The 23,479-nt window shown below is 42.0% G+C and overlaps 4 protein-coding genes across 7 annotated transcripts in view; 1 reads left to right on the forward strand and 3 right to left on the reverse strand.

The window, feature by feature from the left end:
• The window catches only part of npr2 (natriuretic peptide receptor 2), a 55,629-nt gene extending 49,711 nt beyond the window's left edge, over positions 1 to 5,918 (reverse strand). For both annotated transcript variants that reach the window (XM_023987628.2, XM_070443588.1), the window contains exons 1-2: positions 4,930 to 5,918; positions 988 to 1,169 (exon numbers count right to left, since the gene is read on the reverse strand). In XM_023987628.2, the coding sequence (XP_023843396.1) occupies positions 988 to 1,169; positions 4,930 to 5,632 (885 nt within the window). In that variant the 5' untranslated portion in view covers positions 5,633 to 5,918. The remainder of the gene's footprint in view (positions 1 to 987; positions 1,170 to 4,929) is intronic.
• LOC111963997 (anaphase-promoting complex subunit 2-like) lies at positions 1,083 to 13,399 on the reverse strand. 2 transcript variants are annotated; one of them, XM_023987630.2, is made up of 15 exons: positions 11,436 to 13,399; positions 10,924 to 11,182; positions 10,492 to 10,813; positions 10,226 to 10,358; positions 9,770 to 9,980; positions 9,475 to 9,594; positions 9,197 to 9,314; positions 8,819 to 8,997; positions 8,519 to 8,660; positions 8,242 to 8,317; positions 7,795 to 7,998; positions 7,539 to 7,671; positions 7,158 to 7,399; positions 6,789 to 7,031; positions 1,083 to 1,169 (listed from the first exon to the last, which is right to left on the reverse strand). In XM_023987630.2, exons 1-14 carry the CDS (start codon positions 11,511 to 11,513, stop codon positions 6,819 to 6,821), a joined length of 2,430 nt encoding a protein of 809 aa, XP_023843398.1. In that variant the 5' UTR covers positions 11,514 to 13,399; the 3' UTR covers positions 1,083 to 1,169; positions 6,789 to 6,818. The 2 variants fall into 2 exon arrangements, with proteins under 2 accessions (XP_023843398.1, XP_023843397.1); XM_023987629.2 differs by lacking the exon at positions 1,083 to 1,169 and having other exon boundaries at positions 6,415 to 7,031.
• A 281-nt stretch (positions 13,400 to 13,680) lies between these two features.
• On the forward strand, positions 13,681 to 20,244 carry LOC111963646 (microtubule nucleation factor SSNA1-like). 2 transcript variants are annotated; one of them, XM_023987163.2, is made up of 3 exons: positions 16,160 to 17,358; positions 17,494 to 17,693; positions 18,187 to 20,244. In XM_023987163.2, the coding sequence occupies exons 1-3, from the start codon at positions 17,316 to 17,318 to the stop codon at positions 18,277 to 18,279; spliced, it is 336 nt and encodes a 111-aa protein (XP_023842931.1). In that variant the 5' UTR covers positions 16,160 to 17,315; the 3' UTR covers positions 18,280 to 20,244. The 2 variants fall into 2 exon arrangements, 1 of the variants encoding a protein (XP_023842931.1); XR_011479872.1 differs by lacking the exons at positions 16,160 to 17,358; positions 18,187 to 20,244 and adding an exon at positions 13,681 to 13,988 and having other exon boundaries at positions 17,494 to 17,582.
• Positions 20,245 to 20,631: 387 nt separating this feature from the next.
• Positions 20,632 to 23,479, reverse strand: part of LOC111963999 (taperin) — a 28,871-nt gene continuing 26,023 nt past the window's right edge. The window contains exon 4 of the mRNA XM_023987632.3: positions 20,632 to 23,379. Coding sequence (XP_023843400.1) covers positions 23,317 to 23,379 — 63 coding nt within the window. The 3' untranslated portion in view covers positions 20,632 to 23,316. The remainder of the gene's footprint in view (positions 23,380 to 23,479) is intronic.

Raw genomic sequence — 23,479 nt, forward strand, 5'->3', positions numbered from 1 at the left:
AGTCATCATCACATCTCTGCTCAGGCAGTAGCAGCCAGACAACGTTCTATGTGCTCCCCCATACTGTACTGTCTTTAGTCATCCTATTTAGTAAGGCTAACCTGCCTAAGTATGCTGCAAAGCTGTCTGACGAAATAATTGTACTTCTTCAATGTAAATAATGCATACTTTCACGCACTCTCTCTAGCTAGCCCTCTTTTGGTTGTCTTGTGTACATTCCTTTCTCATGCGGTCTGTGTGTATCTAACCTAACATACCAGGTGTAAAAGTGTATCCATCTCGGTCAGAGCTGGAAAAACAGACACAATGGATTATGGTCATTGTAGTTAATTACCACGTTCTGGCTCTGAATTAGGTTGAATCTTTGCTTAATGAAAACTAGAACTCCCTTCAGCCCAGTGTCCCACATAGTTATTGGCATGATTCCTCTCGTGAATTATGTGATTTCTCTCTAAAGAAATGGCGCATTGGGCTCACAAAAATAAAAAAATAAAAAACACTAAATGGAATTCAAGTAATTGAACCGACGTCGCTCGGTTCAAATGAAATGTTGGTTAATCGCTCAGCACTACTTTACAGTAATTCATACTCGTCGGTAAACCTTCAATCAACTTGGTGAACTTTGTGTTCCCTTTGATACAGGTTCAGTTGGAACAGAGGGATGTGGAATGATACTGTTGATGGACAAGCTTGTGATGCACACACGAAGTAGAGGCTTTGAATTGAATTTCCTCAGTGAGAGACATCCATTTCACAGGCCAAATGGCAGTTTCAGACTAGTAAACTTGTCTGGTTCCAATGACCGAAGGGGAAAGGCACTGACAGTACAACATCAAATTAGTGACAGAGTATTTGGACACAATTACTAAAAAAGGTTTCTGTGATAAATTAAATTAGCAAAACGTAATGAATGAAAGGGAACAAAGGCAGGAATATTTCTCTGTCTCCATGTCTCTGTCTGTCAAACTCTCTGTCTGTGCAGTTTACCTTGAAGACCTTGATGGGATCAATCCAGAGGCTGTCGTTGTTCAGCCAGGGTTTGCGCTCCGTTAGGCTTTCCGCAAACACATCCAGATAAAAGATGGCGTAGTTCTCAGGGTCTGGGATCTCACTCTGGAAAAGCTTCATGATACTCAGAAACGTGTCCGGAGGCCCGCAGATATACACAACTGTAGGGACGACAAAAACACGACACAAAGGTTTCTTATCACTCTTTATAGGAATTATGTTAGCACTATTCAGTAGAATTGCACCTCTTATCATTGTGAGACTAGATTTAGATATGAACCATAGATATGAATTCAATCCAAATCTGTAACTTTTGGTAAATGCAGTTATGAGGAAGCATGTGTAGGTAGACCTACTGATGGTGCACATTCGTGCGTGCACTATTTAGGGGGAGTGTGCATGTGTGTTTACAGTGTGTAAAGCTGTCTGTGCTGTACGCCTGTCTACATTACACAATCCCATTGTTTGCATTCCGTCTACTCCATGGACAGCATGTCTGTAGGCATTATTTCCATTCACTGCATGTCAGAGTGACTTCTGCCAGGTCTAAGACAGTCCTCCCAGTTAGCAGACATTTCCTCAAGTGTTAGACCAAAGTCGGCACAGAACACCGCTCAGACCTCAACTCTCATCTCTTCCAAAACAGCTCACAAGGAGCCATGCCAAGTAGTCCTGCTGTCTCCTGGACATCGTCCAAAACAAATGTACAAAAAAGGCAAGGAAAAAGTCCTCCTGTGTTGTAGAAATCATAAGGATCTGCATGGGCTTAAGTTAATACAAAGCACTTCAAATTGTTTGGTACATTTTACTTCACTTCGTGGCAGACAAAGATGGCAAACAATCAACCTCGTCTTAATTTAAAATTTCTAGTACAAGGCTGCATTCTCTCCCATGACTCACACAACATCTACATGCAGAGAAGGATAATGCTGCAATATTCAACACATCCCTATACAATGAATACATTCAATTTCAGTATTTCTTTTCTCCAGGTAAGACGCTTGAAAAAAGTTTATCTRACTTAGTGTTAAATAAATATGACAGAGAGCATTTTAGATATACTTATAACCTATGGTATCATGTTAGCATTATGGTATAACGTTAGAGGGACTTTAATAACTCTTGTAAGAGGACTTGTATACTGTACACCTTCATCGCATGTCTTTGTTCTCTTCCAGGAAGATAGTACACAACTTCCATAAACACATTTCCAACTATCAGGAACCTCACTTTGTGTTTACAGTGAGGGGTCTATACTTTACCATCGCTCCATTATGTGGYCACCCTTGTTAGCACTCATGTAGCTTTTCAAGTCTGCGACAAAACATTCACATATGTACCTCCACAAAAGAGAAAACACAGCTTGATGTATTCTTCCTTTCAGCCATGTGCCATTTCCTTTCTCTGTATGTATGCTTTAAGTAGTCTGACAAGCATCAAGTGGTGAGCTTTTCCAGAGGCAACCTGGTGGGATTTTAAAACATAACTGGCTTCATATTAAGTCTAGGAGTTAAGGTTTGTCCATTTGAAGGAGGTAAATCGTTTTTTTTCATGAACAAAGGCCATTCCGTTTTTCAATAATCAGACAGGTTTCCCATCAGAAGACAAAATAGGAAGGACTGTGTTGGAGTGGATCAATTTACATTTCACATCTGTACCTGACAACAAGAGGCTGAAAAAAACAACAATTGACCTCAAAACTAGACATTATTGCCAAGCCGTTGACTAAAAAGGAGAGACCACACAGTTGAGGTAAAGGTTGATAGCCCAGGGGTTATCTGTTGGTGATCTCATCAGGATAAAAGTTAATGGAATGTCGAGCCAGAACTCCAAGCCTGGACAAGCCCTGACAAAACCATTCGCTTCTGTGACCCCAAGCTCACCATGGGCGTGCCTATAATTCGGCTAAGAGGTTTGGCAGCTTTCAAAGTGCCTGTTCCTGATATAACATCAGTTTGGTACCCCCATATGCAGTGTTTTTTATTCATCTTACTGCTGGAAAAAGTTTTTCAATGGATAAACCCAGTCATTTACATGAGTCACTCATCGGCCACACAGTCCCATCTGTGCTATGTTGTTTAGTGCAGTGTCACTCAATGTTCTGATCTACTGATTTCTAAATCAGTACCCTGACAATAACTACGGATGAAAACAGTGTGCCAAGAGTAACATTTAGTGGTTAGAGTAATGTTTTAGGGTTATTGAGAACACTGGAGGTCAGTATCTTCCCAGAAGATGTGAAAGAGTTCAGTGCCTTTTTTTCTTCCAGAAGCAATTTAAAATCAACACAGAGCATTAGATGTTACCAACAAACAGAACATTTCTGGGCCAAAGTACACATTAAATATCACTTGCCTGCTTCAGAACATTGAACATAGATTTTAGCAGCATTGATGTTTCTCTGTTGAACTTTCATCTACTGGTATTTTATCAATATGTTTATATTACAGTATAATGCTAAGGTCCAAGGTGATTTATGCAACCATGTCAGTAGAATGTATCATTAACATCATTAATTCCAATTTTTAAGGATTCCCAGACTTGCCAACAAATATTAATTGAAAATTCAAAAGCTACCAATTCTTGAAATCATATAGCCAAAATGTGTGAAATCGTGGTTCAAATAAACCCACATTGAAGCCACTCATTGGTGTTGATAAGATAAACAACAAGGAAGATGTTGACGTGAGAGATGACTAACAGAAAGCAAACACACACAAATGACTGGTATCAAACAATTTAACCAATGTCAAGCTTTGATTTGCCAACACAACTGGCACTGTCACTTTCATCTGGTCTCATTGTGACCCTCTCTACAGACATTTCTTAACCTAACTAACGACAATATTTGGCTATTTATCACAACATTGAAATAATTTAAATGTACTGTGATGTGTATAGGATATGGTTTTAAAAGTTTCAATTATTTTACCATTTCTAAAACTGTTTTGGGTTAATAAAAGCCATTAAAAAAAGTATACAGTTTTAATAAAAACATGTAATATCATATCCTACAGCAAGCATTACCATGTGTCAATATGATTTTAGACTAGGTAAACAAACTGAATATATTGAGCTAGCCTACTAATTGTCTAATTCTAAGCATTTCTTATAAATTGCCCTGAAATAAGCAAGACTGTACTGTGGACACGGAAGGCTTACTTTTAAATAGAATGASCTGCAAATAAAAAAACGTATGATTGCGAATCAACATTACAAGATATTGTAAATTAACATGGGGCCATTGTAATTAATTAACGTCAACACTACATACATAATATTTACAACAATAATTCACATTTCAGGTTAAAATGGCTGTCTACTAAATTGGAATATATGTTGTAAATAAAATGCATGCAGGGACCCTTGAAAAAGAGAAGAAGAACCCACGAGCCCATCACTTATTTTTCTTCAAAAAATACGCAGGTGGACAAGAGCAATAAACCAGTAGTCTGGTCACACACGGTGCATAAAAGTGTATTCTTTATCGTCTACCTGTTATTTTACATAAGAATGGCAAGAACAGGTTTAAAATCCACTGACGGCCCATGTCAAAACCAAGAACTCAAAACTAAATATTATTGTTGGCTAATATGCTTACCTATCACCAACACCAAATTTACTAGGCTAGTTAAAGGCCCAACTAGTATCTCATTATTGTCGAGACAATGTTGCATGCATTTTGGAAATCTGATCAGATTCTTGGTGCTAGGCTATTATGGCAACATCCACATTTCCATATGGCACAGCTGGTCAAAAGGCACATTTTTGTTTTCATTACTTTTTACAATATAGCCAATTTGGACATTTCAGCTGGCCTAGTTTAGGGGAAATGCTCAGTTCTGCCTCCAGGACCAGACTCGTGACAATACAAGTCAACCTGCTATCGCACATGTGGAAATAGCCAACTAATAGACTTACTTCTTCCGTGGTCTTTCATGAAAGTAATGATTTCTTTATAATAGCTTGGTGAGTCTTCATATGGAAAGGCACCAACTGTGACATTTTCATCCTTCAAATTTAGGTAAATTCCTTCAGAGAGGAAGTAGTGAGGTCGGTCATCTTTTTTCAAATCGTGGAAAATCAGAATGGCACGAGAGGTCCAATTATAGTGCGCGTGAATAATGTTAGCAAAGTCTCCCAGTTTTGTGGTCGAGGGTCCGGTGCGAACAATCGTATTGTACTCGTCCCCTTTATCGAACCCATATGCGGTTCCTCCCGCAGTTATCAATGGGAGTTTCCAATGGGATGCAAATCTTCCAACTGAGGCGACTGAATACACACACCCTGGTCCAAAGAAAGCATCTGGTTTATTATAAAGTTTGGTATCCACGGCGATAATCTGTGCCTTATTTTCTGCGCAGACACCGGTTGAATCCTCTGTGCTGAAATTCAAGAGTTGAATAGAGTGGCCTTTGAGAAGTCCGTGCTTCTTCTGGAGATTCTCGTTCGCCATAAGAATTGCTGGGAAAACCCGAGGCAAAGCCCATGGATACTTGTGGTAATTATCGGGAAGCATCACCGCAACTGTGATATTATTTTCCATATTCATTCGACACCTGGATATGAGAGAATATGTGAATAACACAAAGAAACAATATCCAAGTTCCGTTTTATATCCCATTGCTCAAAATTGAAGTTAAATAAATCCAAGAAAACGGACCTCGTGAGTTCACCTGGGAAGTGGTAAAACGCCTTACTGTCCTGAAACCGAACCATATGGTTCTCTATTGAAATGCAATTTCAGTCAAAATAAGAAATGTTTAGGTAATCCATGTGTAATTTATCCTCTATTATTTTGTTCTAATTGTTCTCCAGCAGCGTGATTCCTTGAGTTGTTCACTTCGGTGCAGTTTTCGGACTGATGTTCCTCAACTCCCCCCTCTAAGTGTGATAACATCCATCCATATGACTATAATCACTGCAACCTTCAGTACACCCCCCCACACGTGATATTACCGGTCCGAGAAAGACAGGGATGAGGCGCCCCCTGCCTGCTGTCACAGTTCTTCAATCTTGGTCCTGGGGACTCACAGGGTGTGCAAGCTTTTGTTCAACCACAGCACTAACAGAACGGATTCAACTACCATTGAATCAGGTGTGAGTACTGGGGGCTGGAACAAAAACCTGCACACCATGTGGGTCTCTAGGACCAGGAAAATAGATAATCAGTTAAATATAAACTGTCTTTGACAATAATCTGAAAGACAATTTAGCAGTTGTGTTGAAATCCATGAGAGTTGAATAAACCAAAATCCAAGCAAGTAGTACACATGACAAACTCCAATGCCGAATTTGATATACACAAATCTAAGATTCCACAATAATCCACTAGAGGTCAGGAGTTCCTCACATGACTTCATTTCAGCAAGCTCTACAAGATTCTTTAAACAAATACAATCCTACTACATAATAATCAATGTTTTATTAGCTCAGGCAATTGTAATGTTATCCAAAGGGAACCCCAAATGACAAAATCCAAACACATGTCAATTCAATATGCTGAAAAACTGTGTATGATTCGGAGTCCCTCATGACAAGCAGTCTGAAACAAAGTCAAGCAACCTGGATGATCAACAATAAAGAGAGAATGATTGGTTCATGCTCATTATAGCCATTTGTATTGTAAGACATAGTAATCAGCACAATGCTTGGCGTTTTCAGTTGTCTTCCAAACCTATTCCTGAACAGGTTCATCTGGGAAACTGTAGTCTCTGGCTGCAATGCTGCATCATGTACATTTAGAAAACAAATCAGATACCTCCGTTTTTCAGTTCTACCTCTTTCCTCCTCCTCATCTCTTCTCCCCATCAGTTGGTGGACTTTGGCAGTCTGTAGACACCTGCGGACACGATGAGCTGATGTTCTCGCACTTTCCTCTGCAGGAAGGCCTGCAGCTCATTCACATCCATCTCTGTGACAACGGGTCCCGTGGCAACGAACATCCGGAGCATGGAGTGGATGCGCTCCAGGGTCATGGTCTCCAGGTTGGTCAGCATAGCCTGGATGTAGGCCCAGAACAACTGCACAAAGAGGAGAGGGCTGTTAGGGCTAGCTTGATTTGTATTTGACAGGAAATGTGTATTTATATTTTAATTACATGCCTCCAATGTGTGTGTGTTTGTGTGTGTGTCTGCCTGCCTGCATACCTGTAGTTTCTCTTCCCTCTGTTCTGACTGGGTGGTGGTATTGGAGTCTCCCTCCTCGTCGCTGTCGATCAGCATCTCCCCTCTCTCGGGTTTCTCCCGGGACGAGCCGGTCTCCAGGATAGAGTAGTGGCCCCCAGCCTCCTCCTTCAGGACCCCCTGCTGCTGCCACAGAGCCAGCTTCCTTCTCGCCATCTCCTGCGGCACCCCCAGGACCCCACTCAGCTCCTCCAGAGTCCACGAGCCTTCAGGAGAGAGAGACAGAGAGAGAGACAGAAGGAGAGCCAGATAGAGATGGCAAAATTTAACCGTAGTTACTCATACAATGTCTGTATACAATGATGAGTTGTACAAAAGGCAGCCTGTGACGGCCGGAGTTCTGACTTTTGTCCTGGAAGTGCAGGATGATGGCAGCGTGGATGGGGGACACAGTCAGGTTAGTCAGAGTCCTGTCCTCCAGCTCCACATCCAGTGTCACTGAGCCCAGATGAGGCTTCCAGCTCAGTGTCCTCATCGCCTGGGAAACCATTTGAATTATGGAATTTGATATCAAAATGCAATTCCCCTATTCTCTGTTTATAAGGACTTGAGTAAAACAGAAACAGACTGGCACGTATGCTACATCTTCATCATCGGGTACCTTGAGTTTCTCATAGCGGTGTGTGTAGGCCTCCATGGCCTGGGAGGCCAGGAGCGGGAGCTCCATCTTCTCCTCCTTCAGCGTGGGCCAGAACTCAGAGGACAGGATCATGGCAGTCAGGGCCATGGGGGGCTGCTCCTCCTCACCTAGCCTGGACTCCTCTTCACGGATGTTGGTGTTGATCCTCCGTGAGTCAGCCACGTCCTGAGAGAGAGAGAGGAGAGGAGGGAGGAGAGTAAGGCTGTGTCCTAAAGTGTTTCAATGGTCTCTGTTCTTTGTTTTCGTTCGTTAACTTCTGTCTTCATGCCTTATTCTATGAAAGACACTGGTAGGTGAAAGGACTATATATTTTCAAAGATACTAGGAAGTCACTTTGAGAATCATGTTGTCATAGCTCATTCTAACATAAATGGTAACTCAAGATTTCAAAGTCACGCCCTGCTTTACCTTCAGCATCACCTCACAGTAGTGCATGTGGGACTCTCCGAATCGCAGCTTGAGTAACTCCACGTTACGTATCTCCCTGGAGGCACATGAGAAAAGTTAATTACTATAAAAATATATATATTGATTTAATTTAACCAAAATGTCCACACAGAAATGCCAACACCAGTATACCGATAAGCACATAATATTAAGAGTGACTGCAAAAAGTTGAGTAATGTAGTGTATAGTGTTGAGATACAGATGCTGGTACTAGCTACTGTAAATTAGTGTTGCGTACCTGGCTGTATTGTAGTTGAACTGGTGGAGAAGTCGGTCTGCCAGGACAGTTCTGTACTCATCTATGAAGATCTCTTTACTGCCGTATATGCTGACCAGAAGACTGATGATGTCAGACGAACGCCGCTTGGAGCCCGTCTTGTCTAAAGGGTGAGAAAGAAAGATGAGTTTATTTAGTAAAAGAGACGTGACGGAGAGGTAAAAAATGTKTAGTTCAATACAGCAGAAACAGGAAAAAGCAAAGGACACAGTTTGTCTAGTCTAGTGTGATGACCTTTGTGGGTCCACTGAGGGTACTGACCTGTGACAGCATCCTTAGGGTCTGGGGTCCATTCCTCTGGGTCGCTGCCCTCGTCCTCACTGTCCTGGGTCTCCAGGGTCACAGGGTTGGCACGGGACAGCTCATTGGCCAGGTCACTGCAGCCGTCCGCGTCCCCAGTAAGGCTGGCCACTATCTGACGTACCGTGTCCTCCCGTGTCCTGGCAACGAACCACAGACGTCACATCAATGTCACATCAACAACAACACAATATGCTATGGGAGTCAAATCAGTAAGTAAAGAACAATCTTCTCTAACATTTTGCCTCCCAATAAAGGTTTGCTTTGTACATAAATACTCATGAGGGAATAAAATAATACATAACTAAATACAGATTACGATAATACACGTGCACCCACCTGAGGTACTTGCGGATTGGTTGGCAGGCAACCTGCAGGATGACCATAGATGGGTCCAGCTCCCGTAGGGCCTTTATGGCCGAGATGTATACAGTYATGATGTCAGAGGTATGGACTCCTAGAAGGGGAGAAGAATGTTGTTGAGAAGGGATTAACTAACACAAGTCTTATCACTCCAGCTTCTTCTGCAACACGGTATTTGGAAACAACACTTAGTCTTCACATCAAAAATAGCCAAACACCAATCACTGTTCCTAACCCATCATTGGTTCACTGACCTGGGTGAAGCAGACGGGTCTCAAAGGCTGTCTTAAGGGAGGTGAGGAGCTGCTGCCTCTGATTGGTTCTCTCTAGACAGAACTTGAGGTCCTCAATGGCAGGCTTTGACTCAGGGAAATCTGACAGGGACAGAATGTGAGGGCGGAAGAAATGACAAAACGCTTTCTACCTTCTTTCCCCCTTATCAAATCTCTTCCCTATGCCATCGACACTCACAAGTGACAGCTCTATGTTATTACTCTCTGTTTCATAAACCATCACCCTATCTCCTCTCTCTGTTCCCTAACCCCTCACCTCTAATGATGCTGAAGAGCTCCTCGATCCTCATGTTGACGTAGATCCTACAGAAGAACTGGTGCATGTGACACCTCCAGCGCTGCAGCACAGAGTTGGCTGGCTGGCCCACCTCCCCAGCCCTGCTGCCTGTGCTATTGGGCACCGTACCCAGTCCACCCTCTTCACTGGCAAACACCCTGCTCAACCAGCCTAACACCAGCTCTAGCCACTGGAGAGAGAGAGAACAAAAGAGGGACTTGAGAGAGTGTTTGTAAGTAAGAGTAAAACAGATAAATTATCACATTTCTGAGATTTGGACTTGGTGTAGTAAATTGTTTCATAGACAAATCATGTTTGGTCAGCAACCTATTCTGTTAAATAATGCAAGCTAGAAAAGAAGAACTTGTTAATAGATCATGTCACTTTATTATGTGAAGTGGTCGTCCCATAGACAGGCTCTCTAGTATACTGTACCTCCTGAAAGCTGAAGAGAAAAGAGCTCTCGTACTCCCCCCTGCAGTGCTGCTCCATCCGCTGCTCAATCAGTTTGTGTAAGATGGACGTCACTGCCTCTGAACTAACCCGCTCCAATAGCTSCAACCTGGACCTGGAGGGTGGGAAAAGTGGGTAAAGACAGCTGCAGACACATTACAAACACGGCTGGCACAGATGTAGACAATGGTTGTTCTAGCACAACGTATAGAGCATACAGTGACATGGCCACCCCTCTATTCACTCACAGTATGTGGCTGAGCTCTTGCAGCTGCTCCAGGGCCTCCTGACACCAGCACTGCTGAGTGGGGACAGTGCAGCCCTGACAGACACCCCCATCAGGCCCCCTGCCCCCTTCCTCAGCCTCCCCTGCCTCCCCCTTCTGTCTCATGTGCACAGAGAAGGTCCTGCTGTAGAACTCCAGTATTCTCATCTGGAGCACAGCCGAGGGGGAGAAAAGTAGAATGGCCCTGATGACGGAGAAGGCCCTCTCCCGGAGACCCCTGGCCCCAGGGCCACACAGACCACCCCGGCCCTCATCCTGCCAGGTACCCAGCCTCTCCAACCCTCCTGTGAAGAGGGACAGAGGGCAATTATTTTACGCATTTGACAGCATTCTGTTCAGTCAAAATTCCAGTATTAAGGGTGTAGTCAACTGTAACCTGAATGTTTGAACCCACCTAGGAAAGGTTCCAGTCTGCCCAAAAGGGTACGGAAGGCCATGAGTAGGATCCTGGTCCTATCCTTCTCCCCAAGTTCATTCTCTGGCTGCTTCAGTCCAGCCCAAAACTCAGGGGCCACTGCAGTGGTCAGACGCACCTGCAGGGTCTCCAGGAGCCATCCCTCCAGAAACTGACCCAGACCGTTTGAGCACAGCAGGCTAAGCCCCTCACAGAGAGACCCATCAGACATTGTGTCGTCATTGGACACRGGAGACACCTACAGACAGAGGAAATTGGTAATGTTCTTATAAACAGACACGGACTATGGTTTGTAGGTACATTGATAGATCAACATTGGTCTTAACTAGCTATGTAATTCCTAATGGCATGTGGATGTGTTAGCTAGCTACATGTCCAGCAATCAACCACAGTAGTGCAATTTATCTAATTTCATTCTCACATAAAAGGAAGGCAACCTATGTCAACAACACAAGGTACCTTGCGTAGGCAAGTTAGGTCCATCTACTCACCAGAGCTGCAGTTACAGTGTCCCAAGCAGAAGGTAGCCCCTGTGGTACTGAGAATAACCTCTCAGCGGAGTCCATCATCACCACGGTTGGACCAAATTACTTAGCGAGAACCATTCGATTGTGTATTGTCAAAGTTATCGTCTGTSTTATATCACTCACCCATATTAAGGTGTACCTAGTATGGATCATAATACTAATATGTCTCTAAATTGAATTACAGATACCATTTGAAGTTATTGCGCTCTCGCACAAGCCTGTGGCGCATAATACTGACGTATGTGTGGTTGCGGAACTTATAAAACTGTGGCGGAAGTGTACGTGACAGTTTGTTAGTTGGAGGGATTTTGAAGCTAAGAAGTGGGTGACGAGAATGATTTTATTTCGACTGCCTCAGTCTTTGCACAAAATAGCCAATTTGTCAACTAGTTAAACCAGGCGCGAGAGAGAGTTAACTGTAGCAATATTGGCTTCAAACTAGTGATGAGAAACCGAAGCATTCACGTGCTAGTCCGAAATAGGAAACTTCCGACTTGGTATTTGGTTGTACTTATACACGTGCGCGTTCATCCAATTAGCGAGTCAGAAATGTCCGAGTTTCCTAGTTCCGACTAGCATGTCAACGCGGCATTTCACCAAATTGTGCAGAAAATTGTTAATTACTCGGAGCTTTTAACACAATGCACATTAGTGACATCTGCTAGTCAGCATRGAAAAGCAGCGTTTGATGTTGAGATACTTTTGGTCATGTAGTGTATGTGGACACCTACTCGTCGAATATCTCACTTCAAAATAATAGGTATTAATTTGGAGTTGGTCCCTCCCTTTGCTGCGACAACAGCCTCCACTCTTCTGGGAAGGCTTTCCACTAGATTTTGGAACTTGCTTCCATTCAGCCACGAGCATTAGTGAGGTCGGACACTGCTGTTGGGCTATTAGGCTTGGATCGCAGTCACATTRCAATTGATCCCAAAGGTGTTTGATGGGGTTGAAGTCAGGGCTCTGTGCAGGAGAGTCAAGTTCTTCCACACCAATCTCGACAAACCATTTCTTTATGTAACTCGCTTTGTGCAGGGGGGCATTGTCACATTGAAATGGGAAAGCGCCTTCCCCAAACTGTTGGCACAAAATTGGAAGCACAGAATCATTTAGAATGTCATTGTATGGTGGAGCGTTAATATTTCCCTTCACTGGAGTTAAGGGGCCTAACTCATCCACCAAACTTTACAGTTGGTACTATGCATTTGTCCGTCAGACTGCCAGATGGTTAAATTTGACACTGACTTGTTGGAAAGGTGGCATCCTATGACGGTGACGCGTTGAAAGTCACTGAGCTCCTCAGTATAGCCATTCTACTGCCAATGTTTGTCTATGGAGATTGCATGGCTGTGCTTGATTTTATACAGTTGTACACAACGGGTGTGGCTGAAATAGCTGAATTCACTGAATTGAAAGGGGTGTCCATATACTTTTGTATATACATTTTAGATATATATTTTCCACATTAAGTAAATCTCCCCCCATAATCAATTGCCATTGAAGGTTCGCCCCTTCCATCATGCTTCCTCTTTTGTTGTCAAAAACGGAATATATGCCATTATTTAGGATGCTTTAAACAGAATCGTATACTTTACTCAAAACGAATTGTTTAAACAATGTGCTGAAAGGGTGGTGTCACAAAACGATTCTCAAAATACCTAGTCTGGTCCCCAAGACCCCAACTCTACCTGCTGAGCTACTGTTCAGGTAACAAACCCTGGATGAAAAAATACTAACTACATTGAAGTATGGTGTCCAGTAGAGGTCGTTGTTTGAAAGCAGCTTGAAATCGAAGAAAAAAACGGAACCATGTTGAAATTGCTGTCAGAGGAAGGCCCTAAAAATGATCAAAGACTCCAGCCACTCTAGTCATAGACTGTTCTCTCTGCTATCGCACTGCAAGCGGTACCGGAGCGCCAAGTCTTGGTCCAAGAGGCTTCTAAACAACTTCTACCCCCAAGTCATTAGACTCCTGAACATCTAATCAAATGGCTACCCAGACTATATGCATTGCCCCCCTATTCTACGCTGCTGCTACTCTCTTATCTATGCATAGTCACTTTAATAACTCTTCTTACATGTACCTCGACACCGGTACCCCTTGTATATAGCACCGCTATTGTGATTTTACTGCTGATCTTTATCTGTTTATCTCTTACTTTTTAAAAGGTATTTTCTTAAAACGGCATTGTTGGTTAAAGGGCTTGTAAGTAAGCATTTCACTGTAAAGTCTACTACACCTGTTGTATTCGACGGATGTGACGAATACGATTTGAAGTCAGTAGGATTTTGCAACCATTGAGCTATAATCCCCAAAACACACATCCCTGGATCGTTCCTCTTTTCAATTCGCTGCAGCTAGTGACTGGAACGAGCTGCAAGAAACACTCAAACTGGACAGTTGTATCTCCATTCAGAGTCATATCTCTTCATTCAAAGACTCAATCATGGACACTGACAGTTGTGGCTGCTTCACGTGATGTATCTACCTTCTTGCTGTTGTCTGTGCCCAATAAGGTTTGTACCATGTTGTCTTAGGTCTCTCTTTATGTAGTGCTGTGGTGTGTTTTGTCCTATTTTTATWATTTTTTAAATCTCAGCCCCCGTCCCTGCAGGAGGCCTTATGGTAGGCCATCATTGTAAATAAGAATGTGTTCTTAACTGACTTGCCTAGTTAAATAAAGGTAATAAATAAATAAAAACTAGAGACAGCCTCCAAGATGGCCGACCGTTGTTATCAACATACTTTACTCACGGTCGCATACGCCGATTCTTGGGGGCTGACATCTTGTTAGTTACGGTTACAGAAGTCCATTATTATTTTATTGCATTACACGAACCAGTGGTGGAAAAAAGACTTGTGTCATACTTGAGTAAAAGTAAAGATACCTTAATAGAAAATGACTCAAGTAAAAGTAAACCAGTAAAATACTACTTGAGTAAAAGTCTATAAGTACTTGCGTTCAAATATACTTAAGTATCAAAAGTAAGTATCAAAAGTATAAATCGTTTTAAAAAGGATTATATTAAGCAAACCAGACAGCCTCATTTTATTTTTAATTTATGGATAGGCAGGGGCACGCTCCAACACTAAAATATAATTTACAAATGAAGCATGTGCTTAGTGAGTCCGCTAGATCAGAGGCAGTAGGGATGACCAGGGATGTTCTCCCATAGGGCGGCGCACAATTGGCCCAGCGTCGTCCGGGTTAGGGGATGGTTTGGCCGGGGTAGACCGTCATTGTAAAATACGAATTTGTTCTTAATGTTCTTAAATTGCCTATTAAAAAAAAAATAAGGGTGTGAATTAAACCATTTTCATGTCCTGCTAAACATTCAAAATGTAACAAGTACTTTTGGGTATCAGTCAAAATGTATGGAGTAAAAAGTACATTATTTTCTTTAGGAATGCAGTGAAGTAAAAGTAGTCCAAAATGTAAAGTGAAGTACAGATACCCCCCAAAAAAGACTTACGTAGTACTTTAAAGTATCTTTACTTAAGTACTTTTTTCCCACCTTTATTTAACCAGGTAGGCTAGTTGAGAACAAGTTCTCACTTTACACCACTGACATGAACATTGTACAAATAATATACAGATATCACACATAGGCGCCCATTACTACATGCACACTAGCACTGGAGCCCAGCAGGAACCGTGAGCTAGAGCTGGGTTCTGGATCTTGGTTAGGGAGGGGAAATATGCAGGCAAGAAGCACAATGGAGGACCAAACCTGCCATAATTAAAATTAAATACATTCACACAAATATATACATAAATATCTAAATCCACACATAATTAAATAAATGAGCAAGGAAATAAAAAAAATGACAAATGTAATTAATTTTCTCTACATATCTGTATGTATTTAATTATTTATCTATGTTTTGTAATTATTCAAACTTCAATTAATTTTATTAAATATTTATTTATGTACTTCTTCCTCCAATATGATAATGAGGGTTGTCAATCAAACGTCTGTAGGTGGTATCTAACAAACTATTGGTTGATCAATGTCACATGTTGCTCCACTGCTTTTTCCTGCTTTTGCACCACCTATGTGAAGCTAGCCACAATAGTAGAGTTTGCAGGTTGCCTTCAAAATGAAAGTCCCGCATTGAAACTGTCAGACAGATACAAATACTGGAATCATCCCATATTTTAACTGGATACTGCTTATTAACAAGTTTGGAATGTTATATCAATTCAACAATTTGACCCCCAAAAATTATGTGAATGGCACTGTGGATTTATTAGACTTCACAATTGCTAAAAAAAAAAAATGCAAAAAGTGTGGGCTCAACAGGTGGGGCTATTAAATGAATCATTGTTCATTAACAGCAAGCTGGAGAGGTCACGGTCAAACTTAGATGCATAACGTACCGGAGTGAGCTCTGTTGGGGCAGTCCCGTTAGATCTCTTATATACGGTACTACTTACACAGACAAGTTACATAGGCATGGTTCATAGGATTGGTTCCTGCAACAAAACAACGAGAGAAAAAATGATTGGTTCCTGCATGTGTCTGGCACGTCTCCTATCTTGATTTATATAACATATTCTGGGCGTTCTGCCAGATGGTCCTAAGGAGGGCATCATGACGCCCCCCCCCCTCATATCTTTACCAAGCACAGGCAGGAAACAAGGATTATTTATGACACGGAAGTCAAGATGAACATTTAAGGCTGTCTCTTCACACGATACATTTTCCCTCACAAAATGTTATTAACTGAAAAGTTTACACAAATATTAGCGTAGTGGTTTAAAATCACATGATCAAACGAAGCTTCAGATGTCATTAATCACGTGATAATGTTASTTTGAAACGAGCATCAGAAACATTTGGTGCTTTCAGGACAACTGGGAACTCGGAAAAAAACGAGGTCAAATCATGACGCCAGCGATCTTTATGTCGGAAAGTTGGAGCCAAATTGTGGTCGCGGGCCAAGAAAGTTAGGTAACACCTGGTTTAGTGGGAGGGGATATAACTCAAGAATGTTAGTATCATCCAAGTAGTATGCTATTGTGTGTGTGTGTGTGTGTGTGTGTGTGTGTGTGTGTGTGTGTGTGGACACGGCAGCCCTTCTATGCTACAGCAGACCCTTGGGAATTATCCACAGACTATATTTCACCTTGCTGTAGCACAGCCATAAAACCCCTGACACTTGGGGTTTAAATCAAGACAAGGCATTCTGCTTATGTATAATTTAAATGCTTCCAACTCTGAGTAACTGTGTTTCAATCAGAGTCCATGTATCAGAAGCCCATTAGATTTATCTGTCTGACATGACTGGATAAATTAACCAGGATAAATGATCTAACCATGCAGACATGTCTCTTGTCAAGTTTAGCCCAAGTGATCTTCTTTGTTATTTTTCATTGACATTGTCTGTGAGATCAATTGTACCCTTGATTCTCAATCCCAGTTATTTACAGTTTTGCTATATTTCATGTCAGCAGTTGTTATGAATCATAATGAATGGCTTTGAAAATATAGGCTAGTGTTATGGAGCTGGTTAGATGGAGTGTTGGTGCGAATAGAGCCTCTCTTAAACTGGGAAGGAGATCTTAGTCAGTAGCTGTGGTTTGAATTAGACGTGACCTCTAGCAGTGGGATTGATTTACTGTATGATTGTCTCTCTGTCACACACATATGTCCTTCATCCATCATAGGCTGGAATGGGCTGATTCAGTAGGAAGGGCCTGCTGAGTGAGTGGGACCTCAGCTTAGACCTCCGCCTCCCTTTTACATTGTGCACAACAAGTCTGACATGTATTTAGGAGGATAGGCTATAGGTCTCTTGGTTGTTTTCTCTTTGAAATACCCAGATTTTCTACAATTTTCATGATGTTCGGACTAGGAATGCAGGCCCAGGCTATATTTGATGGTAAGCATTCATAATTATAAATAATTGATCTAGGCTACAGCTCAAACACTAAAAACCGAGAAGTTGTTTCTATGAGTACCTTGGTTGTTTCCACATTCCACCTCTTAACAGCCAGTGTTGTTTCTTTTACCTCAGGTATCGAGGAGCTGTGTTCTAAGAGGGATGAGCTGAACCGTCAGATCCAGCAGGAGGAGGAGGAGAAGGGTCGTCTGCAGCACGACATCCGTGTCCTCACCGAGAAACTAAGCCGCGTCAACGAGAGCCTGGCCCGACGACTCTCCGTCCGCGCTGACTTTGACCACACCATCGGCGAGACCGAGGGTGCCTTTATGAAGGTCAGGACCAGCCAGGGTTTAGGGTTTATATTTTTCATGAGAAAAAAAAGTATGTTTTTCAGTGTTATTTTAGTCTCACAAAACCATGAAAGAATATTATGTGAACTTTACAGTACATATCAATTTGACTGCAAAAGGACCTGTTAATGTACTGGGTAAGATAACATTCTCCATGTCTTCTGTTCTCAAAGAACACTGGATGGAATTATTTGCAGCAATTCCAGACAGCAAACATCCCACGTGTTATCTTAATATCCAACTCCCTTGGTGTTACTAAGAGCATAATAGCAGAGCAAACAAACGCCCGTAAGTGTTGTTAATTAAAAACCACTGAGTGCTCAGAGTCAGACTCTTCAAATCAAATTGTTACACAGCAGATTGTCTGATTAAGTGGTTGTCTAGCTGTATCCCGATCCCACTTGACTCAGTCTATGGTATTTCATACAGTAAATGCAATGAATCTTATGTTGATTCATGTCTTACTCTCTCTAAGATTCTGGAGAGCTGTCAAACACTGCTGAGTGTAATAAAAAAGGAAGCAGGAAATCTCGGCAAAGCCACTGAACCCAGAAGGAAAGACCACTGACGTCCAGACTACCGCCCCTAAACCTTACCTCTCACCCAGACACCAGCATTTCCCCTCACCCTTGTAACTGTGCACTGTTTGTACACTGAACAAAAATATAAATGCAACATGCGACCATTTCAAAGATTTTACCGAGTTACAGTTCATATAAGGAAATCAGTCAATTTAAATAAATTCATTAGGCCCTAATCTATGGACTGGGAATACAGATATGCATCTGTTGGTCACAGATATCTTTTTTTTTTAAAGGTAGGGGCGTGGATCAGAAAACCAATCAGTATCTGGTGTGACCATCATTTGCTTCATGCAGCGTGACACATCTCCTTCACATAGAGTTGATCAGGCTGTTGATTGTGGCCTGTGGAATGTTGTCACACTCCTCTTCAATGGCTGTGCGATATTGGCGGGAACTGGAACACAATGTCGTACACGTCGATCCAGAGCATCCCAAACATGCTCAATGGGTGACATGTCTGGTAACTATGCAGGCCATAGAAGAAGTGGGACATTTTCATCTTCCAGGAATTGTGTACAGATCCTTGTGACATGGGGCCGTGCATTATCATGCTGAAACATGAGGGGATGGCGGTGGATGAATGGCACGACAATGGGACTCAGGATCTCGTCACGGTTTCTCTGTGCATTCAAATTGCCAACAATGAAATGCAATTGTGTTTGTTGTCCGTAGCTTATACCTGCCCATACCATAACCCCACCGCCACCATGAATCACTCTGTTCACAACATTGACATCAGCAAACCGCTCGCGCACACACACAACGCCATACACACTGTCTGCCATCTGCCCGGTACAGTTGAAACCTGGATTCATCCGTGAAGAGTACCTTTCTCCAGCGTGCCAGTTGCCATCGAAGGTGAGCATTTGTCCACTGAAGTCGTTTACGATGCAGAACTGCAGTCAGGCCAAGACCCTGGTGAGGCTGACGAGCACACAGATGAGCTTCCCTGAGCGGGTTTCTGACAGTTTGTGCAGAAATTATATGGCAACAGCTCTGGCTGGCATTCCTGCAGGCAGCATGCCAATTGCTCCCTTAAAACCTGAGACATCTGTGGTGTTGTTTGATAAAACTGCACATTTTGGAGTGCCCTTTTATTGTCCCTAGCACAGGTTGCACCTTTGCAATGCTGTTTAATCATCTTCTTGATATGCCACAACTGTCAGGTGGATGGATTAGTAAACAAATTTGTGCACAACATTTGAGAGAAATAAGCTTTTTGTGGGTATGGAACATATCTGGGATCTTTTATTTCAACTCATGAAACATGGGACRGACATTTTACATGTTGCGTTTATATTTTTGTTCAGTATAATATACACTGAGTATACAAAACATTAAGAACACCTGCTCTTTCCATGACATAAGCTGACCAGGTGAATCCAGGTGAAAGCTATGATCCCTTATTAATGTAACTTGTTAAATCCACTTCAATCAGTGTAGATGAAGGGGAAGAGACGGGTTAAAGAAGGATCTTTAAGCCTTGAGACATTTATGACACGGATTGTGTGTGTGTGTGCCATTCAGAGGGTGAATTTGCAACACAAAAGATTTAAGTGCCTTTGAACGGGGTATGGTAGTAGATGCCAGGTTCACTGGTTTGGTCAAGAACTGCAGCACTGCTGGGTTTTTCACACTCAACAGTTTCCCGTGTGTATCAAGACTGGTCCACCCCCCCAACTTCACATAACTGTGGGAAGCACTTGAGTCAACATTGACCAGCATCTCTGTGGAACGCTTGACACCTTGTAGAGTCCATGCCCTGTTCAAATGAGGCTGTTCTGGGGGCAAAATGGGGGAAGTTCAACTCAATATTAGGAAGGTGTTCCTAATATTTGTATATACAGTATATTTATGTAAAATGTTTTGACTTTGTCTAATACTGCTGTTTACTGGCATAGTTATTTTATACCAATTGAATCATTTTAATAAAGATGATCTGTGAAGAATCTGTTCTCATTTGCCTATTGCAGTGTATGGGACACGCCCAGAAGTAATTCCTTGGGTTGTTTTTCTTGAGTGCTAGTGTCTTTCAACAGCGGTACACGAGACAAACACACACACACTCCCGGTGAGATGCTGTCTGACACTTTGATATGTAATTACAGGATAAATATAACACAATGCAGGTTTAGGTGGAAGCACTAGTACTAGTAAATCTCCTTCACGAGATTTCTGAAGCTTTTTGTCCGCTTTGTTGATGTTGTTTATTAGGTCAGGTTTAACAATGCATTTATGAGTTTTGGCAGGGTAATGTTTTGCAATTGGGAGATTCTGCCTTCACATGAGGGATGAAGAGTCATCAGAAACACGATAACAGACTATTCACACTGTCCTTCAAGGCTTCATCTATTTATTGAGCTTTTATTTGTACAGTTCTGACATCTTTTTTTGCCCAAAGCGTTAACAAGTACACATTTTACAGTAAGCACATCTCTTTTGATGCTGGAGATTTAGACAGAGGAAGAGAAAAACAAGATGAGATGGGGCTTCTAGCTACAGTATGACAGACAAGTACTGTTTCTTCTCAACAGGACCAGACAAATAGGACAATATCAATCTTTCAAGTGAATCAGTCTTCATCACGATAATAGCCATCTCAGTCTTGCTTGTGTCACATACAGTATGACCACTGGAACATCCAATGATAAAGCCCTGGCTTTTGGGCCTCCGCTTTGATGAAAGCCAACATTACAAGTGCATGATTCCCAGGAAAAGCTGTCGGCCTCCTTAGGGATTTGGTCCTCAAAGGCAGCAGTTAGCACAGATGAATGGCATGCGTGCTCTGTATGCTGTGTGAGATTGATCGAAGGACTAACAGTAGACACTAACCAGGGATCATTCTCTCGTCTTCCAATAACATTTCAAGGTTGTGGCAAACATTTTAAGAGATCATGGCATTATTGGGCAGTGCATTCTTCATATTCCCCTATTTCTATGATGAGATGATACATATATGGATTGATAAGCACCTCTTTCACCTTCACTGTATTTCTTCTGAGGTGCAAAACAAAGCTAATACAATGACAGTGCAAATTAAAATACAACCTTGACATAAAACATAATCCAAGTCTGTCTAATCATGATACAGTATACAGAAAAATGTAGCCTCCCAATAGCGCAGTGCTTTTATGTCTGTTCAATCTAAACCCGTTCTTTTGATTGAAGATATGAAGAAAAAAAATCCCTAAGAGATGCAAGTAATAAATTATTCTTATGAAAACATCATTGTAGATTATAGAAACGACATCAATACTGGCCAAAGGAGAACATTGGAAAATTATGAGAATGCGAGTGGTGGCCACCACAGCAATAGATGGAACACTTCAGTCAATTGGCATTTTAAGTAAAAATTATTTCAAAGACATGGGAGCAACCTTTAAAAAAGAAGCTTTTTACTTCTTAATCTTTCACCACAGGTCTTAGATACACACACAATCATTAGTTTCATAATCAATGTCGTCTTCATTACTAAAATGGACCAGCTCACGCTCTATGGAACGTGAAGGTTTATGAGGTCAGGCTGTAAAGGTCAAAAGATATTCAATGGTCAATGTGAAGGAAACACAGCCATGAGGACGCACCCTTCCCTTCTATACCAGCTATTTGAMCCATATACTATACATGAACGAGTCTCTGGCATGCAAACTTCAACTTTAAGAGGATAACTCAAGCCTTCACACACCAACGTGCTGGCGAATGGTTTCTCTCAATATTTGCTATTCGTGGTTTATGTTGGACATTTTTATCTTTCACACTTGGTGTTCAAACATTAACACTGAAAAGGGGAAATTGTTCTAATAACATTGTAGACAGTGAGTCTAACACCAAGGCATTTATACTCTATGCTTTTGACACGAAGCTTCTCGCAGAAGATATTCATAGTATCAAATTTTCTGCCAAGGCAATCTTTTAAGCAGTACATCTCAGATCTTTGATGATAAAACATTAAATTGAGCAGGTCTACAGAGCTTTGCATAATCTTAAAGGGGGAAGTGTTGAAGTTTGCTTGCTCCTGGACTCTTCAGGCAAAGTCTCCAACACAGCATTGTTAAGGAAACATACAAAACTAAAAGCATCCAGAAAAAAACATACAGTACGAGGAACCAAGTCAATAGAAATCAGAACATGCAGGTACAAAACAACAATAAACTAGGCTTGTGGCACCCTTTCACTATTTAAGTCTTCAGTTTTTTATTTGTCTGCCATCCCCTACGGAGTGTGGAGTCCTCGGCCTACGTCCTGGGACTCCAGGACACGATAACGCTGAGTCTTCTTCACCATGATACGGACGGGCACTGATGGCTTCCTTGTTTGGAAGGAATTTGGTCACTTACCTTCACAAGGTGTTCTCCACCACTACATACATCCCCTTCAGAAGGACACATGGAGACCATAAGCACATTATGTATAATATGACATTATCGATGGGAGACACAAAGGCTGCGTTTAGACAGGCTGCCCAATTCTGATCTTTTTTTTCACTAAAATTGGTCTTTCGACCAATCAGATCAGCTCTGAAAAAGATCTGATATAAAAAGATCTGATGTGATTGTTCAAAAGACTAATTAATGGAGAGAAAAAATAAGGATTGGGCTTCCCGTAAAACACAGCCTTAGAGATAGAGACATTGAGGCAGACAGATTGGCTTCTTCTGGAGACCGTAAGCCTGGGAAACTGCATTATAATGCATGTTTATCTTAAACTCTTGATTTATTTTGACAATCAAATACAGTCTGTCAGATCCGGTTCAGACTTCACTGCTCAATGGCAGTCAATGAAAGTAGGTGGAGGGGAAACACAGATCAACTGTACAGGTAAGGTGAGGACAGTCCAGCTGCTTGAATGGTGGTTGATTGGTTGGTTGATGTCTGGGTGTCAAACTAAACTTGAAAAAGAGGAGTGCTTTGAAGTGCGATTTGATGTCCAGTTCTGCTAAGTCTCACTGGTCCCAGGTGGGGGTTGTGGTTCCGGCTGCTGGTTCTGGAGGGCAGTGGTCAGTCCTGTTTGGTCCAGGCAAATCAGAAGTACAGCGCAGGTTCACTGTTGAAGTCTGACAGAGAGGAGCTATCTGCTGGGGTGAGCTGAGAGATAGATAGGGAATGAAGAGCAGGGAAAGGGTGGGGGAAAAAATATAGTTACCTTTGTAAATCATGTGCTGTTAGGTCATTCTTATAGTGTACA

Source organism: Salvelinus sp. IW2-2015, linkage group LG5 (genome assembly GCF_002910315.2).
Source record: "Salvelinus sp. IW2-2015 linkage group LG5, ASM291031v2, whole genome shotgun sequence".
Classification (NCBI taxonomy): Eukaryota; Metazoa; Chordata; class Actinopteri; order Salmoniformes; family Salmonidae; genus Salvelinus; species Salvelinus sp. IW2-2015.

Bases quoted from the DNA above. Each gene is read 5' to 3' on its own strand.
- LOC111963646 (XM_023987163.2), top strand. From the start codon at position 17,316: ATGATGTTCGGACTAGGAATGCAGGCCCAGGCTATATTTGATG. The intron at 17,359-17,493 runs GTAAGCATTCAT...CTTTTACCTCAG, and splicing joins GGCCCAGGCTATATTTGATG to GTATCGAGGAGCTGTGTTCT. The intron at 17,694-18,186 runs GTCAGGACCAGC...ACTCTCTCTAAG, and splicing joins CCGAGGGTGCCTTTATGAAG to ATTCTGGAGAGCTGTCAAAC.